Source organism: Cajanus cajan, chromosome 5 (assembly GCF_000230855.2).
Source record: "Cajanus cajan strain Asha chromosome 5, NIPB_CcT2T_4, whole genome shotgun sequence".
Classification (NCBI taxonomy): Eukaryota; Viridiplantae; Streptophyta; class Magnoliopsida; order Fabales; family Fabaceae; genus Cajanus; species Cajanus cajan.
The window spans coordinates 63,821,696-63,848,687 of record NC_138521.1 but is presented as its reverse complement, the minus strand read 5'-3'; the positions used below and the strand labels follow the sequence as shown (position 1 = coordinate 63,848,687).

At 35.9% G+C, this 26,992-nt stretch overlaps 1 protein-coding gene across 3 annotated transcripts; it reads right to left on the bottom strand.

Moving 5' to 3' along the window:
• Positions 1 to 3,174: 3,174 nt before the first annotated feature.
• On the bottom strand, positions 3,175 to 25,239 carry DCL4 (dicer-like 4). Of its 3 annotated transcripts, none has more exons than XM_029274840.2 (25): positions 24,952 to 25,239; positions 24,379 to 24,556; positions 23,861 to 23,971; positions 23,455 to 23,595; positions 23,267 to 23,339; positions 22,319 to 22,383; positions 21,803 to 21,931; positions 21,598 to 21,726; positions 15,716 to 15,854; positions 15,401 to 15,497; positions 15,079 to 15,271; positions 13,945 to 14,105; positions 13,650 to 13,856; positions 13,265 to 13,530; positions 12,414 to 12,688; positions 11,903 to 12,336; positions 11,370 to 11,470; positions 10,197 to 10,423; positions 9,845 to 10,054; positions 7,232 to 7,693; positions 6,829 to 7,101; positions 6,080 to 6,424; positions 4,113 to 4,410; positions 3,934 to 4,033; positions 3,175 to 3,565 (listed from the first exon to the last, which is right to left on the bottom strand). In XM_029274840.2, exons 1-25 carry the CDS (start codon positions 25,053 to 25,055, stop codon positions 3,406 to 3,408), a joined length of 4,878 nt encoding a protein of 1,625 aa, XP_029130673.2. In that variant the 5' UTR covers positions 25,056 to 25,239; the 3' UTR covers positions 3,175 to 3,405. The 3 variants fall into 3 exon arrangements, with proteins under 3 accessions (XP_029130673.2, XP_020236092.2, XP_082931774.1); XM_020380503.3 differs by having other exon boundaries at positions 6,089 to 6,424; positions 24,952 to 25,237; XM_083075648.1 differs by lacking the exons at positions 22,319 to 22,383; positions 23,267 to 23,339; positions 23,455 to 23,595; ... (1 more) ...; positions 24,379 to 24,556; positions 24,952 to 25,239 and having other exon boundaries at positions 15,716 to 15,849.
• Positions 25,240 to 26,992: the final 1,753 nt, after the last annotated feature.

The following is a 26,992-nucleotide window of genomic DNA, read 5'->3' as shown; positions in this document are numbered from 1 at the left end:
TTATATTGTATCTATATATTAAGTAGAAAAACATATTGATAAAAAAAAAGTAGAAAAAAATCATTTTTATATATTTCTAAAAAGAGTTTGATTTTTATCCGTCGATAGAACTTTATATATTATTAAAATGAGAAATTATAACAAGTATAATTTTTAAGTAGTTTTTACAAAAGTCAGTAGAGTTATCCTATATAGTTATTTTTAACTGAATAATAGTGTAATACACTTTACATTATTAATAATATAATACCCAATTATTTTATGTGATTGAAATACATTACATTTATACCCATATCAAAAATAAATTAATTATTTCATATATTAAATACGTCGATTTATTTATTATAATATCTTAATAGTTAACACATTTCAATTTACTAAAATATCGCTTTATTTTTAATTTATAAGTATAGTTATCAAATAATACTTTTTTATTACATTTTTATTTCGACTCAGTCTAACTTACATGGGTTAATAATACTTAGAATTTAGGTTAAATACCTCTTTTTGTCCCTTATAATGTTTTTTGTTTCAATTTAGTCCTACTTTAATTTTTTGTCTTAATTTGGACCCCAATAACTTAAATTAGTGCAATTTAGGACTTTCGCCCAAATGATTTAGACGAAGTTAACTGTTGGCCACGTGACATCTATGTGGATGCCACGTGGATGCGCACGTGGACGCCAAAATTCCGAAGAAAAAAAAACTGAAACCAGAACGGCCCGTTCTGCTTTTAGAACGGGCCGTTCTGATTTTAGAACGGGCCGTTCTGAATTCAGAACGACCCGTTTCAGAACGCCATGCTTTTTATTGTATTTTTTATTATATCTATATTAATAAATATATAATAAATAAAAAATATAATAAATTAATATTCATTTATGTAAAACTATAAAAAAAATCAAATAAGATAAGACTTTCTAAAATATTTATTTGATTTGAATTTATCCAGTTCAAAATCTTGACTAAAATGCCGCAATGTATTTCAAAAATTGAAAATAAAATTCAGGGTTTAGGGGTACCTCCTCAAGAACAGGTTGTGACTGTTGGGGTACATCATCAATGACTTCAAGGAAAAACACTGTTTCGTTTTATCCTTGACTGTATAGTGTCAATTTGGTAGTAAGTGGTTCACTCTAGTTTGACTAACAATTAAATAAAACTTTTTACCATTGTCTTTAGTGATACACTGCATCATCTTTAATGATATACTATATAGCCCAAATGTTTAGCAATTGAAGTTATTAATCCTCATTAACAATATTACCAAATATAGTGTTTGAAATGCTTTGTATTTTGGTTTTTTTGAGCACGAAATTCTGGACCAGAATGACCCGTTCTGAAACCAGAACGACCCATTCTGGTTACACTATTGGTGTGTTAATTTTGGACCTGGAACAGCCCGTTCCAAGTGCAAATTTTACACACCAATAGTGTAACCAGAACGAGCCGTTCTGATTTCAGAACAGGCTGTTCTGGTTCCAGGTGTATTCAAGTATTTTTGGATCCATTTACGTGGCATCTACGTGGCATCCACGTGACCACCAGTTAACTCCGTTTAAATCATTTAGACGGAAGTCCTAAATTGGAACGATTTAAATTATTAGGAACCAAATTGAGACAAAAAATTAAAGTGGGACTAAATTAAAACAAAAAACATTATAAGAGACCAAAAGAGGTATTTAACCTAGAATTTATTTTGAACTGTTCTCTTTTTCTAGTCCAATCAGACCATTGTGCCAAGTTGATAGTAATTAAAATGATTAAAAAATTAAAATAAAATAATCTTAGATCCAAGAAATAATAAGTGAGCATTTAAGAGAGAACATGTAATACAATTTTGTATAGTTAAGAAGGAGAGAGAAGAGGTAGACACTGCATGATTAGTTCCAACCAGGGGCGAAACAAAGTATTCACTCCACATAAATAGTTTCAGTTTAGATTATAGTTTTAAAAACCGGACCGGTCATCGAACCGGTTAAGGTACTGGGTCAGTGAGTCAAAGGTTGAACCGGTGGGTCACTAGTTGAACCGCATGACTCGATTTTTATTTATTTTTATTAAAAAGCATTCATATTAAATATATTTTATACTTATACATTTTAATAAATTCATATCTTATTTTAAATTTTAATTTTTTTATCTTATTTAAAATTATTTTTATTTTTATTTTTATTTTGTAAAAAAATACGTAAAAAAATTACATGTTAAATGGTATATTAATACAAATTAAAAATATAAATAATATGTACATATATAATATGCTTGCAATTAATATCAGAAAATAATATATGTAATATTTACATAGATATTGCATTATTAAATATATAATTTAAAATTAATAATATACTATAAAAGTTATTTAAGTTGTATATATTGCAAACAAATATATTAGAACAAGTAGTCATTGTTATATTTAATAAGACTCCTTGCTTTTTCATTAAGAGATTCAATTTTTATTATTATTTTTGTGATTTATGATCCCTTAAAAAAAAAATTTTTTTTAAAAAAAAAGTGGTTGAACCGGTTTGACACACCGGTTCACCGGTTGAACCGGAAAATTGACCGGTTCAATCCGGTTTAAAACGGATCAACTGCATAACCGATCCAACTTCAGATTCGGACCGGCTGGACCACCGGTTCCCGGTCCAACCGGTCCGACCGGCCGGGTCGGTCCGGGTTTTAAAACACTGGTTTAGATTTCTTTAATGTTTAGTAATTTTTTATCATTCCTGAAAATAAAGTGATTGACTATTAATAATTATTAGTATTTTAACATTTGCATTACACAAAATAAATATTTATTATATATGATTAAAATTTATAATAATATATATATATAAAATTAAATATATAAATTATATTTAAAATTAATACAAATAGATATTTTTAAACAAATTATATTTTAAATTTATGATAAATTAAATACGAATAATTATTTTATATTCAACCCATCTATTACAAAAATAAAATAAAAAAATCAATAACCCAATCATTTAATTTTATAGATAATTAGTACTCTACCTACTGTTTTACAAAATTCATTGAATAACATTAAATGGTTAATTTTTTTTACTCTATCAAGACCAATTTTTACTTCGGAAAAAAAAAAAGAAGAAGACGATATAGGGCAATGACCAAATGTTTCAGGAAATTATATTCACATTTCAAAAGTAGAAACACAGAAAATTCACTGTTATAATCGAGAATAGTAGTTTACATACAATGATAGATGTAACTTTGACACTACAATACTACATGAATAATAATATTTTACATCGGATTAACAAGTGGGAAAACCCTGGATTTTACTAAACCTGTATAATTGCCTTGTAGATTATATTACATTATTACCTATAACAATGACACCCTCAAACTGCCTAACACCTATTGTTCAGCAACATGTCAATTACCATTAGGCAAGTAACCTTGCTGTTGCAGGTACCAAAATGCACCCTCAGCCGCACTCTCTGATGCATCTTTCTTCTTTGACTGAGGTTCCCCAACAAACTCTAAAATCATATCTGGGGCCTCTTCTATCTCCAAGATCACCTTGCAAGTGAATCTAAAAATGGAACAATAAACAGAAATAGCAGTGTCACCATAGAATCCCTGATGTCGTGTTAAAAAGAAAAAAAAAAAAAAAAAGACACTGGAAGTTTTATTATGTAACCAGAAATGAACCGGGAGTTGTTTATAAAGTAACAAAATGTATGCAAGTGAACCAAGTTTAATATTACTATATGTTGATGAAAAAGATTACAAATTTCAACTCTAATTATCATCATCCATTCATCTATTAAAATTTTGGATTTGAACCTAACTTAACTTTTATTATTAGTCAATCTTCGGTAACAACATATCACTACCCAGATTTCTTATTTTTAAATCTTAATATTTCAACATTAGATGTTTAAATAACGAGGAACTCACTGTTTTAGGTGGTCTGGTCCTTCTTCCTTGCAGCATTCAAATGAAGGAGGTTTCCAGCAATAAGCAGCACAAAATTCATACAATCGTGATCTAGCCGTTCCTTTGAGCCAAAAAATATAAAACCATATTCAGGACTAACAGAGACACTGGCTCAATAAAATACTATGACGTTATACTACCTGTCCCTGACGAGTCACTGCCACTATTACTATTTTCAAATATTTGACTAAGCTTTCCCTTTGCAGAAGATTGAAGCCTTTGGCCAAAAGGTTTCACACATGGAGAGCATATTTCAACTGTCTCTTGGTTGTATTTTACATATGAAGACTTGTCTGAATTAACCATTATGTGCCCTGCGGTATTGGTATCTGTTACATCAATAGGAGTTTCATCATAGCCAATAAGTTTTGGTGTCATCTTAGAAGTTGATTCGAGAACTTCTTCCAAAGTCTTTGACTTTGCTTTCCAGCCTTGAGTCTGCACACATCCACACACATGACTGCTTTAATCACTAGTTAAAGTCAAACAATACAGCTCCTGGAGTTGTAGCTGAGGAAGGGAAAATGCAACTCCAAATGTTTTATATAACAACAATCCCAGGATTACTTAGGGAATTTGGGTTTATCCAAATGCATGTTCAAGAAGAAATTCACTAAGTAATGCTGAGATATTAGAATTATTTCTTAATTTCTATGATAGTTGTTATTGTGTATAGCTATATTACAGCTTCACTAATTGTATTTCTCTTGTTATTAACAACTAACAAGACATTCAGTACAGTGCTTGCCAGTTGCCACTGACATAACATATACATATTTCTCTCTGCAGGGATGATGTCAAAGACAAAATTAAGTATCAGATTTAAGGGCTAGTTCCCGGTAATATGTTAACCACTGTCATCCCTTTATTAATTTATTTTAAAAGAAAGCTCTTAAAAAATGATTGCTGAAAATCTACGTTAGTATATGATGGAAATATCCTGCATTTAGTATATATGTAGATACAGAATGAGGGAAATATCCAGCATTTAGTATATGTAAATGCGGAATGAGGGGAATATCCCATTTTAGAAATTGGGGATTTGATTGATTTTTTGTACCCTTAATTGTTCCCTTGATCATAAAAAGAGAGCATATGTGTGGATTTAATATTACACATAACACAAGATTCACCAAACAATTTCTACAAACTAAAAACAGCCGTGCTTAGGCACAAGAACAAACTTAGAAAATACCATTTTTCAATCAGCCCAGACAAAAGTATCTAAAGAGCAGAATTCAACAGAAGAAAGCAAACATAATACACAGGATGGCTCGACAGAGAATATAAAGGAGAAAGAATTTAGGATGAACTTTGTCCATAATCTGTTGGACTATTAAGTGAGACAATCTATCTGGTATATCAATTCAACTGCAAGTACTCCATGGTATTAAAAAAATGTTACTACCTCGCTTCTCATTTTTGGAATAAGTGGTACTATAACATTATTCTGAACTACCTAAGATGAGAGTTTCAAGTTCTAAATAAGAAATAAATCACATCTTAGACATAAATTTTTAGAATGTGGGTTTGAATCTAACTCAACTTATTAAACCGGTTTGTAAGGTGAGATTTTACCTCCACTTATATATTTTATATTAGTTTTATCTCCTACCAGTCTAGGACTTATGTTTTTTCTAACACACTCTCTCACGTTCATTACTATTGAACTTGGTGCATGAATAAATGGTGAGTAATCCTTTTAATGAATTTAGGAAAGGTTCCCATACTATCTTAGAATGTGGATTTAGACTTAACTCACTCAACAAAACTGGCTTGTAAAGTGGGAGTTGCTAATCCCCCCCCACACTTATATACTCTATGCTAGTCTTTTTTCAAGTCAATGTGGAACTTGGATTATTCTCATATAAAGCCTTGTATTTCATAAATTAATAAATGAATAGAATATGTAAAACTTTTTAAAAAGATAAGCATAAATGATTTCCCCTCGTCAGCAGAAAAGTTAAAAAACTGATTATTGCCCTTGTTTACTTGAACCACAACAATATTTTACTTACCTGCGGTGCCACCATGCAATAAAGAAATGCAAGTACTACGGTTTTGAGTTGAAAAAAAATAAGGATCAAAAAAATAAAACTAAACATACTTGCTTTACCTTGAACTTTGAAAAAAGTAGTTGTGAAGCAATTCTAGAAGCCTCCTTTTTATTTTGGCCAATTGCTGAAGCTGTTTCACATACACCATTCCCGGTCACTTTGGCTTCAACTGAAAACGTTTTAGTCAGTTTTGAGGCCACTGGCAGAAATTCCAACTCCAAATTATGAGATTGGCAAAGTTCTCGCAGATCCCTAACAGGACTGAGCTGCAAGCTTGATGAGAATTTCATGATTGGGTCCAAGAATGAAGTCATAATCTTCCAAACTTTGTCCAAATTGAACCCTGAATCAAGAAGGATGGCACCAACACAAGATTCCACCAAGTCACCTAGTGCCTGAAGCAACCAATGATGCAAAATAACAAAGCAATACACATCTATCAGAAACTTAGGAGCTGCTTGAATCAAACAATAAAAAGCCTAAACCTTAGAATCGAAAGTAAATTTGTTAACTTGACAGTCACATCAAATAATGTAAACTTTACAGATGTGTGGTGATGTGTGTGAGAGTAGCATTATTCCAAGTAAAATACCCAAATGAAAATTTAAAATGGATCATAAACTTCATCATACTTTGGTAAATAAAATAATAATAATAATAATAATAATAATAATAATAATAATAATAATAGTAATAGTAATAGTAATAGTAATAATAATGATAATAATAATAATAACAACAACAATAACAACAAAAACAACTAAGTGTAGCAACTTTTTATAGAGGTCATAATATCTACCTTGGGACATTTTGGCCCTTCTTTAATGCCACAAACTGATACAGGTCTTCTAACGTAGTCCACGTACTTTTTTATTGCCTCAGACAAGCAATTTGAATCACACAAGAGAAATTTATCAAAACTGCGATCTACTGCTACACAGGCAAATGCCTTATTGTTAACAGACAATGATCTCAAATCTGTCAATTGACCAGGCTTTAGTTTTGGATAAGCTGAGAATAGATATGAAGTAATCAAATAATCAAGGACAGCATCTCCAAGAAACTCCAATCGCTGCAAAGAATTATCATGTTTCAAAAATTAAAGACCAAATGTCTCCCAAAAATTCAGAGCTATAAAAGTAAAGAAAATAGTTCTTATCCAAAGTCAGAGAACATTGTGAGGGGAAAAAAGTGGCACTTACCTGATAACAGCCTCCTCCATGCTTATTGTATGAAGGATGTACAAATGCCTGGAGAAGCAGACCCTTATGAACAAAGTTATGTCCTAGCTTACTTTCAAGAGATGGAATGTCTACATCAGATGAAAGAGGGAAATAGCCAACACTTGCTAAGCAAATATTAACTACTTGTGAAGCTTCAAAATCAACTCGTATGCCAATCCATGTAAGAAAGGCAATTGCAGCTTTAAAGCCACTGTCAACCAGGAAAGCTCCAACCAGAGCTTCAACCACATCAGCAATTGTTTTCCTATGTAACCAATGATGATTTTTGTTACATCGGGTTTCAGTTGCTCCTCCTTGCTCCTTAACGGAATTTAAACACAAGTGTATGCTTTCTTCGGTTTCCTTGCTACAAACTCTTGGGCAAGGACGACCTAATGCATAAAACTGCAAGGGATCAAATTTTTGGTCGCATATATAGACCTGCAAGAGGAAGCAGGGAGATATAAGTCAGTAAATATAAATATTCCCTCTGTGAAAGTGGAGAGAAAAAAGTTTTACTGAAGAAAAATGAAAAATTACAAGATAGCATATATATACATTATGAACTATGAACTCAATGGGCAAAAAATGAAAAGTTACAAGATAGCATATATATACAATACATTATCACCTATGAATTCAATGGGCAAGAGCAGAAATCCAGATGATGAGGATGATGATCATAATACAACCTAATATATATACAAAGACCTAAAATGTATACACTGACCCATTCTAAAGCCTGACATCAAGATAGAATAATGTAATCAAGGTTATAAGTCTGGCTAAATTGTTGTTCAGTTAATTTCTACATTTCAGTTCTAGGGGCACTCAAGTGTCTTTAATCCTCAGTTAAGATTTGTATTGGGCTTGGATCTATGTTATCCAAATGTAGTTCTGATAGGAACTAAGATCCAAGTTAGTCAGGAAAAGATCCATTAATAGATAGGACTTAAAACCAATTGGTATTAAGCGAAGTTGTCTAACAAATATATAAACCGCACCCAGAGAATTGAGGCAGGCAATGTGGGACTTCCCAACACCCCCTCCCCCCCTTCATAGATGTCTATCGAACCACATGATATCTACCAAAATAGGCAAAACAAGAAGATGGGCTCTAGGCTCTGATACCATATTAGATTTCATCTTAAAACCAATTGACATTAAGCGAAGTCGCCCAACACATATAAACCGCACCCAAAGAATTTGAGGTAGGCAATGTGAGTCCCAATAGTTTTATCATCTTTGTTATTTCCTAGAGGTCTAAGTATTCCTTATTGGGTTAGTAGTAGTACTAGTAGTAGGAAGCCTACATCCTTAATAGGCCTCTATAGTCTTAAGAATGCGAATTTGAACTCAAATCAATTCTGCAAAACTGTTTAGTAAAGTGAAGGTTTACCACCACTTATAAACTCTATCTTTACCTTATATGTAGTCGATGTAAAATTTGGATTTTTTTCAATAGACTTGAATTTTTTCCAATACAATTTCTTATGCCCAACACTATTGGGCTTGGAAATTAATATCTAATTTTCATCTCGTAAGTTGTTTTTATTTTTGTCACGAGATTGAATTAAAGGCATAAAGCTTATGTGAATGTTCTTTTCAAATAATGTTTCTTTTCTTTAATGGAACCACCCCATTCCTAATTTTTCTTGCAAAAAAAAAAAGTAGATTTTCTATTTTATTTTAAACCTCTAGTAAGTTCTTGCTTGAATCTACCTAAACCCTATCAGCTTTCAAGGGAGTGCTTGCCTGCTTGGCAGTCATGGAAATGTGATGGTGGAAAACTAATGAGTGAAAATCGATAAGCTATTTAGACACAATATGTAAGCGTAGTTGCCTCACTCATTTCTATTCCTGCAAGCAATGCAAATTGCTTTGTACTAGGATACAAACCCAAATTGCTGTTCTTAATGACCATTTCAAACATATACTAATTCTTGCAAAAGCTTATACAAATCTTAGCCTATAAACACCAAATTTCAAAGTCCTATCCTATGTCCAGACTCCAAATGCATAAAATTAATTCATAAATTAGGGTTTGGCTGCTTTCATTTTAGCTAAATAAATGCAAACTTCAGTTGTCCTTTGCCTATCTAGAAGGACCCTTGAATCTGCCAATATTCCACCATTAATCCATCCAATAAACCCTCATGCTCATCAGACGCATCAATTAATTTCACAAAAAGGATTTGATTTCTCTCATTTTAGCTCTCAACATTTTAGGAGAGACATGGTAGTAGGTCCCACCACAAAGTTCTTTGTCTATCTATCACCTACAATGATACAGTTGAATTAGGACTTATGAATTAAAGACATTCAAATTCTGCACTATATGTTTTTCATTGCCAAGATAATTTGAGAATGTATATTAACTAATTAGCTAGTTATTGAAATTAGTTCCCATGTATATATTTATTTTTCCTGGTCTGAATAAGAGATTAGGGTTCTTTGGAAGCTTCAACAAGTGATCTCATTCTGAAATAGAGTGGTGGATGCAGAAACACTAATCTTAACAGAAAACTAATGAATAATAATTATAGTTTCTTGTTAAGGAAATGAAGACAGGATATGTGAGTATAAATTTACCTGCAAATTGCGCCTAATAGCCAACTTAAACAAATTGGAATTATTTACAGCATTAGAACGCCTTTTTGTGAGGTCTCCTTCATGAAGGCTGTCGTACATGAGAAAAAAATGACGTGCAACAGCAAATTTAAGGAAAGCATCGCCAAGCACTTCAAGTCTTTCAAGGGAAAAGCACTCCTGACACTTCTCAGTGGTGAGGGCCTCTAGAACCTATTAATTTGTTCAGAATTGTTAGTTGCTCTTAACCACAAGATTCATTGGTACAATATAAGCACTGCTATGGTTAGATGAAAAAGAATACACTACTTGTAAAAAGAATGTAAATATTGTAATGAATTTAATAATGCCTTACTCTAAGAGCACTAATTTCAGCAGCCTCCGGAAAGGAAGAAGATAGCATGTGCTTGAGTTCAATAGCCACCATCAAGTTTCCAAGACGATGCATAATTGAAGGCAACAAAGATATGGAACTGCCAATATCCTTTGAAAAGCCTATTATTTTCAGTTCACATAGCTCAGGAGGCAAATAAATTAAGTATTCCTCCAGCTTATGTGGTTCTTCCTCCAGCTCATGTGGTTCTGTCATTGACATTCAAATGTTACAAACAATAAAAGAAGATTCGGAAGTCAATTCACACTTTTCATATCAGAATACAAAATAAATCCAAAATCAAGATACAAACATGAAAGTAGTCAATGCACACTTTTTCAATTGCTAAACTAAAGCGTAAAAAAATGCTATACAGTCTATCTTTGACATGTTCCATATTATAGTATAGTATTTTACTCTGTAATTCTTTTGGGTTATTAGTTGACAGTGGCATATGCTGTCACTTTTAGTTTGTTATATGTGTCACACTATTAGTTATGTAGCTTCGTTTGTACTTTTTCTGTAGAAAGAATCATATCTTGTATGCTTGAGCTACTACATAAATATAGTTGCTTAGAGCTTTGTAATATTTCTAATACATTCTCTATCAATAATACAAGAGGTTGTTCACATTCTGACATCATTTCAGGTGATGCTCTTATTTTTGGTGCCCTCCCATCTCTTTCTCTCCTAGAAGTACTTCTGGAGAAGTTTATTCAAACAAACCTTATAACTTTATTTGTAACTCTTTGCACACCTTTGACACAACCTATTGGACCTGAAATGAGGAAAAATAACAAAGCCTAGACATCCCACAAGCAAAATTAAGCTCTATTGCCCATATCCCGTGTTTCTCAAGAAATAAACAGCAAGGGACTCAAATTATGGATAATGGGCCAAAAGAAGAGTTAGTTATGGTCCAAGGGGAGAAGAGAGGAATGATGAGCATGCTGATCTGGAAGCAAGAGAACAGTAGAGAATCCTTACTGAATTGGAGCAAAATGATAAAGAGGGGCACATCATGATAATCAGAAGGAGGATAAGGACAGTTTTGGTAGAACATGGTTTTATCGGGGTTCACCATTCCTAAGGCTGGGAAATGAATACTGTTCCTATCAATCTTTAATGCAAAAAATAACATATCCAATACAGTACCTGCATCCCCAGGCTTTCGGTTGTGTAGCAGGTTGTGCAAATTGAAGAGTGGTTTTACATGCAGAAGTGGTTGTTCAGGGCATTTGAGGTGAATGGAAAACCTGACATCCAAGCATGCATGTTTTTGTCAAATATAAGCACAACTTAAATATCATACGCACAAATGATATGATCAAGAAATGCAAGACACTCTTTTGAACGCACTATCTACTATTGGCTGAAATTTATATAACAAATTTTAGTAGGTCTCACTTCTCATTTAATGAATCTTCCACTTAATTTTGTGATTTTCAATAAATTTTAACCAATAATAGGGTGCATGTTAGAGTGAGTGTATTGTTAGCAATCCTCATATATGATATTCCAACTTACATGTATACACATTCTCAGATATCTAATTCAATCAGTTAATCAGCAATTTTAAAAAGCTCCCACAAATATGAAAGTTTGCATCAACATAGAAGAATTAAGAATGCACAACCAGAAATGAAACAAGGATGAAACCGTAATAATAAATAGATACTAACACCTACTTTTCAATGTAGTAATCCACATAGCTTGAAGTGCCTGAATCTTTATGAGGACTAAATCCATTCTTTTCATAGTTAATACTTGTGACAAAATAGAAGTTCTTCTTATGTGGGGCATACACTAAACTATTCTCAACATCTCGTACACTTCTGTAACCATTGGCAAGTTGCAGGTGAATATCTAAAGGGAAAACTTTTTTATCCATAGTATCTGCTGGGTGCCTGAAAATTGGTGAACAAAGGCATCTCTTCACTGTCTTCCAGTCTACTTTCATGGCATTTTCATATTGTAATACAACTGGAAGCAAAAGGTAGAAGGTTGATGTGCTTGTGGGAGATTCACCACCCTTACCCAAGTCTACAAACTCGGAAACAAATTCTGATCTATCAAGTATAATTTTGAGGAACATTTCTTGAAAATTTTCTGCCATCTTAATCTGCAGGATGGAAAACTCCAAGCATTAACTTAAAATTCTCTTTATGTTATTTTAAATAAATAAAAAATGTCATTCACCTCATCTTTGTCAAATTCTACAACTCCAAATGGGACAAATTGTGTCATCACAGATCGACCATGAGCAAGATGGAGATCAAGTTCCAATTTCTCGGCCTCCATTGGAAGACTAGCCATGATAAATAGACCAAATGCTTTGTAGACCCTATCTGCTGGAGAGGGACAAAATTTTATGTAGTAAGAGTAAAGACAGACAACTTTATCCTCATTTATCCATGATTGTCCCAAGGCAGAAGGAATTAGCATCTCATGTAATTCTCCTCTTGACATGCCATCTGCAAAAAAAACATGAAAATGAATACAGTACAATACAACACAATAATATAATTATATCCCTTGGGGCAAAAGTTGATAGCAATCAACAAAATAATAGTACTACATCCGAAAACAAATAGAAACCCTCCCATCCAAGATTAGAAAAAACTATATATAGATACAAAGAATTTAAATTGATCCAAAAGTTGATGTAAAATTTTTTAAACTATCTTCCAACCATGTGTTACTGCATCATCAGAAGAGTTTGTGACAGTAACTAACTGGCTGGAAATCTTTTTAATGATCAGACATTATTGGATGATGGTATAGAAGTTTATACACTGACACTGGGATTAACGCTAAACCCATAGACCAGTAATAATAAATACAAATACGGGATTAAGTAACAGAATTTAAAAAGCCAGAAAATGGTCACCATGGAAGCTTGCTGGATTAGTCTTTCTCCTTAATACACTGGTTGACATGTAAATACGCTCAACAGTTTATTACAAAATACAATTTATACAGCACATTTTTGACAACCCAGTGAAAGGCAATGAAAGTAATGGCATATCAGAAAGCAGCTGAAATTTGACCTTCACATTCATCTTCATCAGAAGAGCCTGAAACCCGCTCCTCTGGCTCTACATCATCCTGCTTCGGCAAGAGACAATCACTTAAAGCACCGAATTTATGAAGTTCTTCTATTGCTTTCAGGCAAGCATCTCTTTTGGAAGCCTCCATAGACAACTGCGGTGTACCCAAAATTTGGTGTATTGGTGCATTCGAAGGAAATGTTATGTGGCAGACAACTCCCCCCGAATCATCTAAGTAATAAAAATTTGGCTTGGGGTCAAAGTACCTGTTAAGATGGATTTATTACATCCAAAAAACAAGATTTGTACTTTATTTGCACGGAACTCCTTGGTTGTGTATATAATTTGGAACAAACAAAATGGTTCAGTTTAAATAAGCTCATACTCATCATGTGGAAGCTTTGAACAATACTGGTGAAGCAATGAGATACTATATCCAGAACTAACAGAAGCACCAGACGAATCAACTCTAAATATTCTTTCCTCAGGAATGATGTATGTCTCATTGGATGTTCGAATAGTGATTTCCATATTCATTCGGTACTCATCTTTTTCAAAACCATCAATTATGTCTAGTTCCTTCTTATTGCCACTGCAACAAGAAGATCTCATAAGTAACCAAATGGATGGATTTGCCTAAACCTAAATTACTTCTGAAATCTATTAGAAAGAAAGAGTACCTGTCCACCAAAAAGGCATATTCTGACTGAGGCATACGTGCACGACCTCTTGACTGTATAAAGCTGGAAACAGTTTCTGGAAGATCAAATCGTACAACAAGGCAACATGTCTGAATGTCAAGTCCTTCTTCACCCACTTTGGTTGCAACCAATAGATTCAACTGTTAACAGCATGGAGCCACATAGGCTTAGGACTCAACTCTGACAAACTAGGAAATATCAACATATTCAAGCCATCATCACTTATATCTTTATCCCCAGTTACATTCACCACCTTAACACCAATAATGCTTGAAAGTACATGCTGAGAAGTTAGGTAAAATATTTTTTTACAAAAATCCCCAGTAGCTCCCAGCTATTTCATAATTTTACTAGTTAAGAGACATTTTACATTCCCTCAATACATTTATTGCTACATCATTTGTAGTAATAGAAAATTAAATAACACTTTTTTTAGTTTATGGTAGCAAATTATTAGAAAAAATTGCGACACTTTACATTATTGAATTTATGATTAATAAATTCTACTTCGCATTGATGGGCTTTGGTTATAGGGTGTGGGGGCGAGGTAGGGGGGAAGGTGCAATTTGGTAGTGGCTTGGATTTCAGGGCAGGAAGTTCCAACTCTTTGATTTCTTTCTTTTTGGTTTATCTTTCTATATTTTCCTGCAATTTCCATTGTAATATCAGAGCTTGTTCTCTGAATTTCCTTCTTCTATGTTCATATTGTAATTTCAGTATCTATCAAAGACATACAATTCTATACAATAAGAATCCAATCAACAACATTAATCAAGAGTCAAGACATCCTCAGACCATTTATCTTCTCAGAGAAAACAAGCTAGGCACTGTGTCTAATAAGGACTTCTATCAGCAGTATCCAGGGCCAGCCCCGAGCTTATAGAGCAACCATTTCCAGGGCAGAAACCCTATTCTCATTATAACTAACTATCAGGTAAAATCAAAGAAGCTTCTATGACAATTAGCAACTTATTCACACATACACAGGACTATAACTTAATTTATTTATTTTTTTCATCACACTGAACTAAAAGTTAGCATATAGGATCTTAAAGGCTTTTTAGTTCCCACAATAACATTTAAAAATTAATGAGAGAAATCCAATAGTAACACCTCTCCTGAGCGAAACTTATCAACAATGGTGTTCATGGTCTTTCGCGACATACTCTTCAGTCCAGCATGGACTCCTACCAAAAAATCACTCCTCCATTGTCTTAGAAGCTTGAGCTTCTGTAGTATGCATGACAGGGATCTTGCAGTCACAATTCTATTCACAAAAATTATACACTTCATGTTCTTTTGCAACCTGAAGTTGGAACATGTAATCAGAATTTGCCCAAATATATTAGTTTCATAACCAAAAATATCAATGAGACACAAGCTATGTGAAAACATGTATAAAAAGGAATGGTTTAAACAACATTGTTTTGTCAACCTAAAGTTGGACAGTATCCCAATGAGGCGTAAAATCTTTGCTGAGAAAAATGGCTCTTTTAATATTTCCACAGAAGATAAATCAGATGCACTGTCACCTACAAAAAAAAAATGTTTAGCGGCAATAAAAATGAAGCATAAATCCTACAAGAACTTTGTTTTAAACATATCATCAAAATTAACAATGATGAAAGAGACTAATTCATTGCTAGACAAATGTTACACTAACATCAAGCAAAATGGAAGCACATGACAGCTGAAAAACCTAGTAACAGCAGTGGCATGATTAAAAGAAGAAAAAGCAATGTGAAAATACCTATCATGCATTGTGAAGTACAAAGTTCAGCAGCCTGAGCAAGATATTTATCACACACAGAGTCATCACTTGAATTTCCTTCTGCCTCCACTAGTTCATGCCTCTCGGAACGATCACCACTCAAAAGAATACGACTAGCCTTGGAAGGTAAATACATATATTAGAGAAGGAAAAAAGAATAAAAAACAAGATAGTTAAGTGACAGCCCTTCTACCTATTAGAATTATATTAGTCTTGAAAACAGAAAGAAAGAGATCAGAGAGAAAACAGAGAGAGAGAGCAGAAATAATAGAAATGTTTGAATTATATTTCACAGGTGATAAAACACAATACAGTAATCCTATTTATATGTTTCAATAGCTTGAAGAGAGCTATTGAAGCAATGACCTGTTGAACAGGTAAAAGACAGAATCAGAAAAACAGAACCTGTTGAGCAGGTAAAAGATAAAAAACAGAGAAACCTAGCATAACCTCTGAAAAGATAGCCCTATACAATAACATATTTAATAGATATCTAATACGAGTAAAGATATACTCCAATATCCCCCCGCAAGATCAAGTGGGTTGAGGCGAGGAGTCAACCAACTTGAGCTTGGAACGAAGCTCACAAAACCGAGAGGGAGATAGAGCCTTAGTAAGGATGTCCGCATATTGATCAATGGCTGGGACATGAACAACATGAAGAGACTTAGCAGCAACTTTTTCACGAACAAAGAAAAGATCCAGCTCCATATGCTTGGTCCGAGCATGAAGAACAGGATTGTGAGCCAGAGCAACTGTGCTCATGTTGTCACAATAAACAACAGGAGTGTGATGAGAGACATGAAGTTCAGAAAGTAAAGTTTGAATCCATAAGACTTCAGCAGTGGCAAGAGCAAGACTTCTGTATTCAGCTTCAGCACTGGAGCGAGCAACAACGGTTTGCTTCTTAGACCACCAAGAAATGAGATTGGGTCCAACAAATATAGAGGCACCAGAGGTGGATCGACGGTCATCAGGGTCAGTGGCCCAATCAGCATCACAGTATGCACGGATGGACAAAGGAGAGTTAGAAGGAGCTGGTTGCAGATGTAACCCCAGGAACATAGTGCCTTTTAGGTATCTAAGAATGCGTTTGACAGCTGACCAGTGTTGTTCAAGGGGGTTAGACATGAATTGACAGACTTTATTTACAGAGAAGCTAATTTCAGGGCGAGTGATAGTGGCATATTGCAAAGCACCAACGACAGATCTGTATAAGGTCACATCAAGGAATTTCTCGGAACCTGTTTTAGAGAGTTTACACCCACTGACCATGGGTGAAGAGATAGGATTTGAGGTTTCCATGTTGGTGCGATTGAGGAGGTCACGAATGTACTTGCTTTGAGTTAAGGTGAGTGAGCCATCGGTGTTAGGCTTGACTTCAATGCCAAGAAAAAAATCGAGGCGACCAAGATCTTTGAGGGAAAAGGCAGAGTTGAGTTGAGCAATAATGGTCTGAAGGGTGGAAGAGTTATTTCCGGTGATAATAATGTCATCTACATAGACAAGGATGTAGATGACATTATTGTCATGCGAGTAGACAAATAGAGAAGGATCACACTTGCTGTTCTGAAAATTAAGATGAAACAGAGTAGCCTTAAGCTTATCAAACCAGGCACGGGGTGCCTGTTTTAGACCATAGATTGCCTTGTGGAGTTTGCAGACCAAAGTCTTGTCCGAAGACTCAAAGCCTGGAGGTTGGGACATATAGACTTCTTCTTCAAGATTGCCATTTAGGAAGGCGTTGTTGACATCCAATTGTTGAATTGACCAGTGATGGGTTAGGGCTAGGGTGAGAATGAGGCGGATGGTGACAGGTTTGACAACTGGGGAGAAGGTTTCATTGTAGTCAAACCCAAATTGTTGATGAAAGCCTTTTGCAACAAGGCGTGCCTTATACTTATTGACAGTACCATTTGAATTTTCTTTAATGCGAAACACCCACTTACAGCCAATGGCAGTTTTATTTGGAGGAAGAGACATGAGAGTCCAAGTACCATTGTTTAGCAGGGCATTATATTCCTGCTTCATAGCAGCAAGCCAGATATCACTGGCCAAGGCTTGTTTGGTAGTTTTGGGTTCAGTGTGGGTGAGTAAGAGAGTGGGTTGAAGGCGGGGTTTTACAATACCAGCTTTGGCCCGAGTAGTCATGGGGTGAATGTTAGTGATTGGAGCAGGGTCATGAGTGGATAATGAGGTTGAAGAGGTGGGGAGAATAGGAGAAGCCAAAACAGATGAGACGGTGGTAGGGATGGATTGGAGAGTGGAGTCGTGAGTTGTAGAAGAAGCAGTTTGCATAGGAGGCTGAGGATTGGTTATGACAAGAGGAACAGGAATTGAGGGAGTGAGTGGGTTGGTGGCAGGATCAGGAAATAAACTTGGATAAGGAAAACGGGTTTCACTGAAAATGACATCTTTGGAGATGAAAATTCTACCACTTGAGGCTAGGCATTTGTAGCCTTTATGAGAAGTCGAGTACCCCAAGAACACACACTCTTGGGAACGAAATTGAAGTTTATTCTTGTTGTAGGGTCGAAGGTGAGGAAAGCAAGAGCAGCCAAAAACCCGGAGAAAATTATAGTCAGGTAATTGATGGAATAGTTTTCGGAAAGGAACATCATTCTGAATTGAGGATGATGGTAGTCTATTAATGAGGTAGACGCTGGTCAGGAATGCATGGTCCCAAAACTGCATAGGAAGATGAGCTTGAGCCAACATTGTGAGACCAAGTTCAACAATGTGACGGTGCTTGCGCTCCACAACACCATTTTGGTGATGAGTGTGGGGGCAAATGAGTCGATGTTGAATGCCATTTTGAGCTAAGTAGGAGGTGAATGAACGAAATTCTCCTCCCCAATCAGTTTGAATGGCTTTAATGGGTAGTTGAAATTGATTTTGAATCATAGCATGAAATTGTTTGAAAACATCTAGCGTGTGAGCTTTACGTTTGAGAAGAAATATCCAAGTGAATCGAGTGTGTGCATCAACAAAGGTAACATAATATTGATAACCATTATCCGATGTAATAGGTGCAGGACCCCATAGGTCACTATATATTAATTCAAACGGTGTATGGTAAACAGTTTTGGAAGAGTTTGAAGGTAATTTGTGCGATTTGCCAAGACAACAAGGAGTACAAAAATCAGAAGCTGTTTTATTGATGATGGGAAAATTACAAAGTCTGAACACAGATTTTATTACATCATTATGAGGATGTCCCAGTCGAGAATGCCAAGTGGCATAGGGAACAAAATTACAAGAAGCAGTATTAGCAGAGAGTGGGATTGCTGGTTGTTGTCTTGGCTGAAGCAGGGAGGGAAACTGGTACAGGCCATCAGGGCCAACAACTCCCATGAGGAGAGTGTCTTTAGTGTCCTGTGATTTGACCAAACAACAGGTTGAGTGAAATTCGAAGAAAACAGAATTATCTTTGCAGAATTGGCTCACACTGATGAGATTTTTAGTGATATTAGGAACATAAAGAAGATTATTGAGAGTAAGAGAGATGTGAGGTTTTAAAGGAGAAGGAAACGCAGTGAAACCTGAAGAGTTTATGGGAAGACCCTGGCCATTGCCAATGATAATCTGATCGGGACCTTCAAAGGGAGTAAGTTGTTGAATATTGTGGGACATGTTGGTGACATGATTAGATGCTCCAGAGTCAGGGTACCACAAATGGGAACTAGGGGAAAGTGCAGTCATTGCCATGGGCGAGGCCTGAGCTTGGTGGGCACCATTAGAGACTAGATATACCTGAGAAGAGTTGGAGTTGAGTGGGCGGGGACCTAAGAGACCGTTAAGAGAACTAGTGGGGCGCATGTGTTGTGAGGAGAGGAAAGAGGGATTGAACCCAGGTGCAGGGTTGGGAGTGGAGTCAGCAGCGGAGAAGGTATTATCAAATGGTAGTGTTGGGACAAAGTTGCTGTCAAACCTGTAGTAGCAAGAGGATGCAATGTGGCCGTATCGATGGCAGACTTGGCACTGAAAGCCAGCAAACCTGCCACGCCCACGACCAAAGCGGTTGTTGGGTCGACCACCACGACCAAATCGCGCACCAGATCTGCCACCGCGAGAGGAAGAGGGAAGCTGAGTGTCTTGGTGGGTGAGATTGGCTTGCGGTGGTAATGGGGAAGGATTAGAATTCGAGGGGTTTTCAAGGATGTTGACAGTGAGAAGGTTCTTTTTCTTGAATTTTTCAAGACGGGATTCATGGGCAAGAAGAAGGGTTTCAACTTCTTCTATGGTCAATTCATCAAAACGGCTGCTGATGAGGGAAACAGTGGATTCATATTCTTCAGGAAGTCCTTCAAGAACAATATCAAGATGTTCTTTGGAAGAAACAGGGTTGCCAATAGCTGTGAGGGCATCAACAAGGGTTTGGATACGAAGAAGATAGTCAGAGATGGAACGGTTGTCAAGAGTTGTGCTGCGAAGATCACCACGTAATTGACGAGCTTTAGCATTGGTGTGTGCATGAAAGTAGGCATGAATCTTGTCCCAGAGTTGGAAGGAAGATTTACATCCAATGATTCGTGTGAGCATTTCTTTGGACATGGATGATTGGAGCCAAGAGAGAAGTAATTGATCTTGCTGTTCCCACGCAAGATATGCCTCGGAGATACGATCAGCATCTCTGTCAGAAATTGAAAGAAATTTGGGAGGGATTTGGGGATTGACCAAGAAGTGGTGGAGGCGGTGACCTTTGATGACTGGTTCAACTTGTTGACACCAAAGAAGGTAGTTCTTGGTGTCCAACTTTTCAGAGATAGTGTGAGAGAAGGTGAGGGAAGGGGTTGAGGAGGGTTTTTCTGGTGCAGTATGGAAGTGAGGCGGGAATGTTGCAGAGGTCGATGGTTGTTCTTCAGCCATGAAGGGAGACAGGTAGTGTAGTCTAGCAGAGAGTTTGAAGGAGATAGGGATCTTTGGGAGAGGGATGAGGATCAAGAGCTCATGATACCATATTAGAATTATATTAGTCTTGAAAACAGAAAGAAAGAGATCAGAGAGAAAACAGAGAGAGAGAGCAGAAATAATAGAAATGTTTGAATTATATTTCACAGGTGATAAAACACAATACAGTAATCCTATTTATATGTTTCAATAGCTTGAAGAGAGCTATTGAAGCAATGACCTGTTGAACAGGTAAAAGACAGAATCAGAAAAACAGAACCTGTTGAGCAGGTAAAAGATAAAAAACAGAGAAACCTAGCATAACCTCTGAAAAGATAGCCCTATACAATAACATATTTAATAGATATCTAATACGAGTAAAGATATACTCCAATACTACCCTATAAAATCATTTCCCGATATCAATAAAACAAGAAGCGTGGTGGAAAACCACAGGAATGGACAAATAAATAGAATAAAACAGAGATAATCAGAGATCTATAACAAAATGCAAAAGGAGAAAACAGAAATACACCAAAACCCAAGGAACACATGCATTCAGAAGACTTGTCTAAATGACATCACTAGCAGAATTGGGGCGAAGACATCATCTTCAATAAAGAAAACATCATTCTACACCATTCATCATCACAAAGAAACATTCACAAGACTTGTCTAAATGACATCACTAGCAGAATTGGGGCCAAGACATTATCTTCAATAAAGAAAATATCATTCTACACGATTCATCATCACAAAGAAACTCCACAGCCTATTCTAGGCTTATTTTTCTTCCTGGGCTTTTACTTCATTGGATGTGGAGGGGACCAACAAAACAGAACAAATGACAAAATTTTATTTCTTTTATTATTATTTATAGATTCTGCTAAAAGACTTATTGACTTAATAACCCCATTCTAGTCAAATGATTACAGAACAAAAACTTATAATCAACTACAAGAGTCTCTTACTTGCAATGCTCCCCAAATGCCAAGATTCTGAATACAGAAAACCACATTATCATGCATCCGGTTCAGAAGTTTCTTTGTGTTCATCCGTTTCTGGTGATCTTCTATACTCCTACCAAGGGTTGCTATGCACTATTCAAATAAAATTATGCAGTGATCAGCAAACATTATTTATCTAATCATCTTAAAACCCATAGCAAAAGTGCACCTGGCGTTTAATCTCCTCAATTTTCAAGTACAAGTTAGTTTCCCCACTTGCAGTTGAACCATAACGATATATATTAATCACAGGAGTGGTCACAAAAGATTGCAATTCCTTGTCTTCAACAGAGTATACCTACAAATGAGATTCAAATCATTAGAGATTAGTAACCATTACCATGCACAGTATCTAACCAGCACAACTAGATAATAAATAACTATCCACAAGAACCATGAACTTTACATATAAGGTAAATATAAGGAATTCAGAAGAGTCAGACACCAATATCTTTGTATGGAGCTCAAATACTACATTTCCACAAACCTTAGCTCAGGCAAACACTTGATCAATACACACTCACCTATTATATCAATGGTTTCATAGTCAATACTTAATGGAAAGAAAATTTTCTTTCTTGCATCAGAAAGGACAGTAAAAGTTTGACACAATATCTTTTTCACAAGCAACCAATGTTGTTCACAAATTTAAGCATTTTGACATATTGAACTAAGTAAACCCTACCTTAGCATCAAGCATTTGTTCAAGACTATTGATGCTTTTTGCCAGATTTGCTTCACTAGAAGCACCTGAAAATGGAAAGAACCAGCAAGTTCACAAGTTATCAAGAGGATTTTACATATTAGGAATAAACTACAGTAAACTTGGTATTTAGCGAACTATGCTTATTCAAATATGCATAAACAATAAGAAAGGATATATTAACACCAATGTCAGCAAGATTTTATTTTATCTCCTATTATGTACTCCATTACTAAGGGTACAACAGTATATTTTTCCTCCCCTCACCTAGCAAACCAAACAAAGTGACCCTTCCTACTCCCCTAGAACCAAACCAAACAACGGGACCTCTCCTTCCTCCTCCTCCCCCACCCCTTCCCTCCTTTAAACCAAATGTACAGACTTCACATTAAAGCCATCACATACCCTCTCTTCCATAACTAAAGGACAATTTCCCACAAGGGTAGGTCGTTGGTTCAGAACTTACTAGTGTAGATAATGTAAAGTTTGTGTCAGTTGGAATATCTACAGAATATCTTGGAAGGAGAGAATGATGCATGGCATAATAGACAAGGATAACTTATGTAATATTAAAGATAACTGTTTAGGATGCCCTTTAGGGGTCTTATCTGTTTAGGAACCTTATTCATGGTGAATGAATCTATCTTTTTGGGAAGTTATTTGTTCTTTGTCTAATTAGAGTTAGGAACCTAGACCTTAATTTAATTCATAGTAAAAATAGGGGTCTGTGCTTTGTATTTTGTATCACAGCACATCATAATACACCATATCAATTCAATTTTCAGAGTCTGTATTCTCTATTTTCCTCCTTCCATACCTAAACCCTGTAAGTAATCCAACAATATCAAAATGTGATTGAGGCAGGCAAATATCTTGGCTCTTGTTAGTACTCAACTTCTTGAAGATATAAGATAAGCATTATTATGTTACCTTTTCCTACAACAGGGGAAGCAGTCATGCCAAATATACGGGGAACCTTTGTGGAATTACTTTTGTAGAAGACCTGACAAATTGCCAAATTAAATATTATCAAAAATTAAATGTATGGATATGGAGAGATTTTATGCAGAAAATTGTGTAGCTCCATTTTGAATGTCATAAGCAAAAGTACAACATACTTTCATGATTACTGCATAAGCATGGTTGCTTTTGACTTGAGCATGATGACATTCATCAAATATCAAAAGTGCAATCATCTCCATTTTGATGAAACAATGAGATAAGTTGTGAAGTAATATTTGTGGGGTCATAACAAGAACCTGAAGGAGGAAATTCAAGAACACAAAGTGCAATTTTAGAAGCAACGAACACCACTGAAATAAAATTTAACCAAGTATATTTTTTAAGATTCCAAAACAACAGGAGCCCATTTGAATTTTTTCCTGTATAAAATTTAATTGATTACACCACCCTTCTTTCAACAACTTTTGCTTAAAATTGCTGCAACTGTAACACATCTGGATACACAATGAAATATTTTAGAGAACATAATTAATTTCAACATGATTTAACTAGCATTGTCACCTCATATTGTTCAATCTCCTGCTCCCAGTCTTGATGACGTTTCAAGCGCTTTGAACTCCCACAGTAAGTCCCAACCTTAAAATCAGTAGAGTCTTCTATAACCTTTGCTTGCTATAAATAAATGAAAAAATAAGCTTCAGAAAACACGTAATAGAATTGACCAACATAGTTAAATAAGTTAAAACTAAAGTTCAGTGGGAAATTATTAAACACAAGAACAAATCAATGCATCAGATTCGCACATAACACGACCATGCTTGGTTCACACAACAATTAGATTACTAAGATTTGTAATTCTAGCATTGAAGCAACGTTTTATTTGAGAAGATTGGTGAGAAATTGAGACTGCCTCCAATTGCAACAATTAACAACCAAAGATAAAACCTCAGCTCTTATCTCAAATTTCACGTTCAGTTAATACAACAGAATGCTTCCTTGCTAGGCTTATCCTAGAAAGCCATTTCCACAGGCCTTACAGACAGTAAAATACGACATTGAACAATATGTAGAACACTCACCTGATGGACTAAAGCCACAGTGGGAGCAAGAAAGACACATATGTTCTTCTGCGGTTTCCGTATCAAATGACCCATCTCATGCATAAGAAGCACGGCAATGTGAGTCTTCCCACACCCTGTCCCCAAATACACAATTATGTTTTCTTCCATAGCCTTTTTGCACAACTCCAACTGATACCTATCAAATGACCAAAACATTCATAAGATTGCAAACATTTTCTACAGCACACTTCAGACTAACATTTTCTTGAACAAAACAACTAATTTCTGGAATAAAACATATAAATAATAAAGCACTCAATTAAAACGTTCAAGAAGCAAGAAGTTACAATTTTGCATAAAGAACAAAGCTTGCTTATGAAATTAAATTCAGCAGCCACATTTTAAGTAGAATCTTGAAACGGGCGTTTTTTCCAACTCCATTTGGCAACAGCCAAACAAAAAAAACTAACTCACTGCACAGCAAATACCACCAAGCAGTAATGATCAAACCCCACATACCCACTTGAAAAATAAGCGTGAGAGAGTGAAGAACATGATGGGAAGGGAAAAGGGGTGGCGAAAGTTACTTACTTTCTTGCAATTTTCCTGGGATCTTTCTTGACTTGAGAAAGACTGGAAGAGGGATCGACGGACGGTTGACCGCCGGCGACGCTAGAGGATTCTCCGTCCGGCATTAGCGGAGTGTGGGGTGATCAAAACGACGACGTTGGAGGGTGGGTTGAAGAGAGAAATGGAAAGGAAAAATAATAATAATGAGAGAGAGAGAAGGAAGGAGTCAGTGTGGTTTGTCGTAACTTGGGTCAGCAGAAAAGAGAAGAGAAGAAAAGAGGTACCTTAGTGAACACGCTCACTCACCAACATTGATTCTCTTTTCGTATAAAGTCACTGTTCTTTGTTTCCACGCACGTTTTTCCTTCCTACGCGTCATTTCTTTCTTATACTGTATATGCATTTTTAGAAATTAATTAATAATTACTATATACTTTTTATAAATACACATACACTATTTTACGACCTTTTTGTTTAGTGATCTTTTCATATTACTTTATATGTTTTATGTTTAAGATTGTAAAACATTTCTATTTTACATGTCTTTATTAGTGAAAGATGCATATTTTATATCCTCATATAAAATGGAAGTTATTTTTTCTAATAATTATCTCTTTTCATTTTCTCATTTTACATTTGTTACTAATTTTTTAATTAATTAATAATGTCAAATAAATATATTCATGGAAATAATATTTTTGAGTATAATATTTTTAGAAATATATATTATACTTTAAAATAAACGTCTCCAAGATTGTGAACTCTCCTTCTGTGAGACCCGCTCTTATTTTTCCCCTCTTCCCCCATACTCATTTTCATTCCCATTCTCTCATTCACTCCTTCTTCCTCAAACTCTTCCTACTCATTTGCTGATTCTTCCTTCTTGGGTGAGCTTAGGTGTTGAGTAGTTGGATTGCTAGCTGGGGTGTGCGGATTTCTTCCTTCTCCTTTCTCACTTGTTCAAGCCATTTTTGTTCTCTCTTTCGTCCTCCTCTTCCTGGAGCTCGGAGCTGTTGAACCGAGGTAAGGGAAGCTAGACTTTTGTGTATTTTAAGTTGAAATTTGAAGGAAGTGTTTTTGGGGTTATTCGGGGATTTGAGGAAAAAATTGGGGATTTCTTGATTTGTTGTTGCATGTTGAAAAAGGTGGTATTTTTGAGATGTTTGATGGAAATGTGATATCTGGAATGGATTGCATGTGGAATTTCCTGGTTGTTTTGTAGGTTTTGTTGAGATTTTCGAAAATAGGGAGGTCTACTGCTGACTTCGCGCTTAGTGCAGTTCTTAGCGCCGGGCGCGTGGCCACCCGAGGGCAGAATTTAGGCAAGCCGTCGGGCGCAAAGATGTATGCGTCAGGCGGGCTTGAGGATGTTAGCCTCTGGATGGCCCACGCCGGGCGGGACTCGAACCGCGCCAGGCGCGATATTTGTTGTGACTTGATTTTTGTACTCCTGGTATGGCGCCGAGCGCGATCCTTGTCGCGTTGGGCGTGAGACTCCTTGGGAGTCTCTGCCTTGTGGGCGCTAGGCGCAATTTGAATTGCGCTGGGCGCGAGACCAAGGGAGGTCTCTGACTACCCCGCGCCGGGCGCGGGTTTGGGCACGCTGGGCGCATGGGACTCTTTGGAGTCTCTGCCTGGCATGCGCTGGGCACAATTATTTATTGTGCCAAGCGCGTGAGAGCTTTGGGCTCTGGTTGAGTCCCGCCGGGCGCGGGCATGCTTGCGCCAGGCGCGCTGGCCCCCTGATGCTCTCTGGTTGTACTACGCTGGGCGCAACCATGAGTGCGTCGGGCGCATAGATGATAATTCATTATATGCTGAGTTGAATTGAGATGGATGAATATAATGTGATGACTAGTAGAAAATGTTGTTGCTGATGTTGAGTTGTATCAGTTGTATATTGTTGTAAGTTGCTGTGTTGGGCTGTAAAGTTGTGTTGTGTTGTATGTTGATATTTGATGATGTAGGCCGCAAGGCTGAGTTGATGTAGGCCGCAAGGTTGAGTTGATGTAGGCCGCAAGGTTGAGTTGTTGTAGGCCGTAAGGCTGAGTTGATGTAGGCC

Bases quoted from the DNA above. Each gene is read 5' to 3' on its own strand.
- DCL4 (XM_029274840.2), bottom strand. From the start codon at position 25,055: ATGCCGGACGGAGAATCCTCTAGCGTCGCCGGCGGTCAACCGTCCGTC. The intron at 23,972-24,378 runs GTGAGTGTTCTA...ATTTATTTATAG, and splicing joins CTGTGGCTTTAGTCCATCAG to CAAGCAAAGGTTATAGAAGA. The intron at 15,272-15,400 runs GTTGACAAAACA...TTCCAACTTCAG, and splicing joins GGGATACTGTCCAACTTTAG to GTTGCAAAAGAACATGAAGT.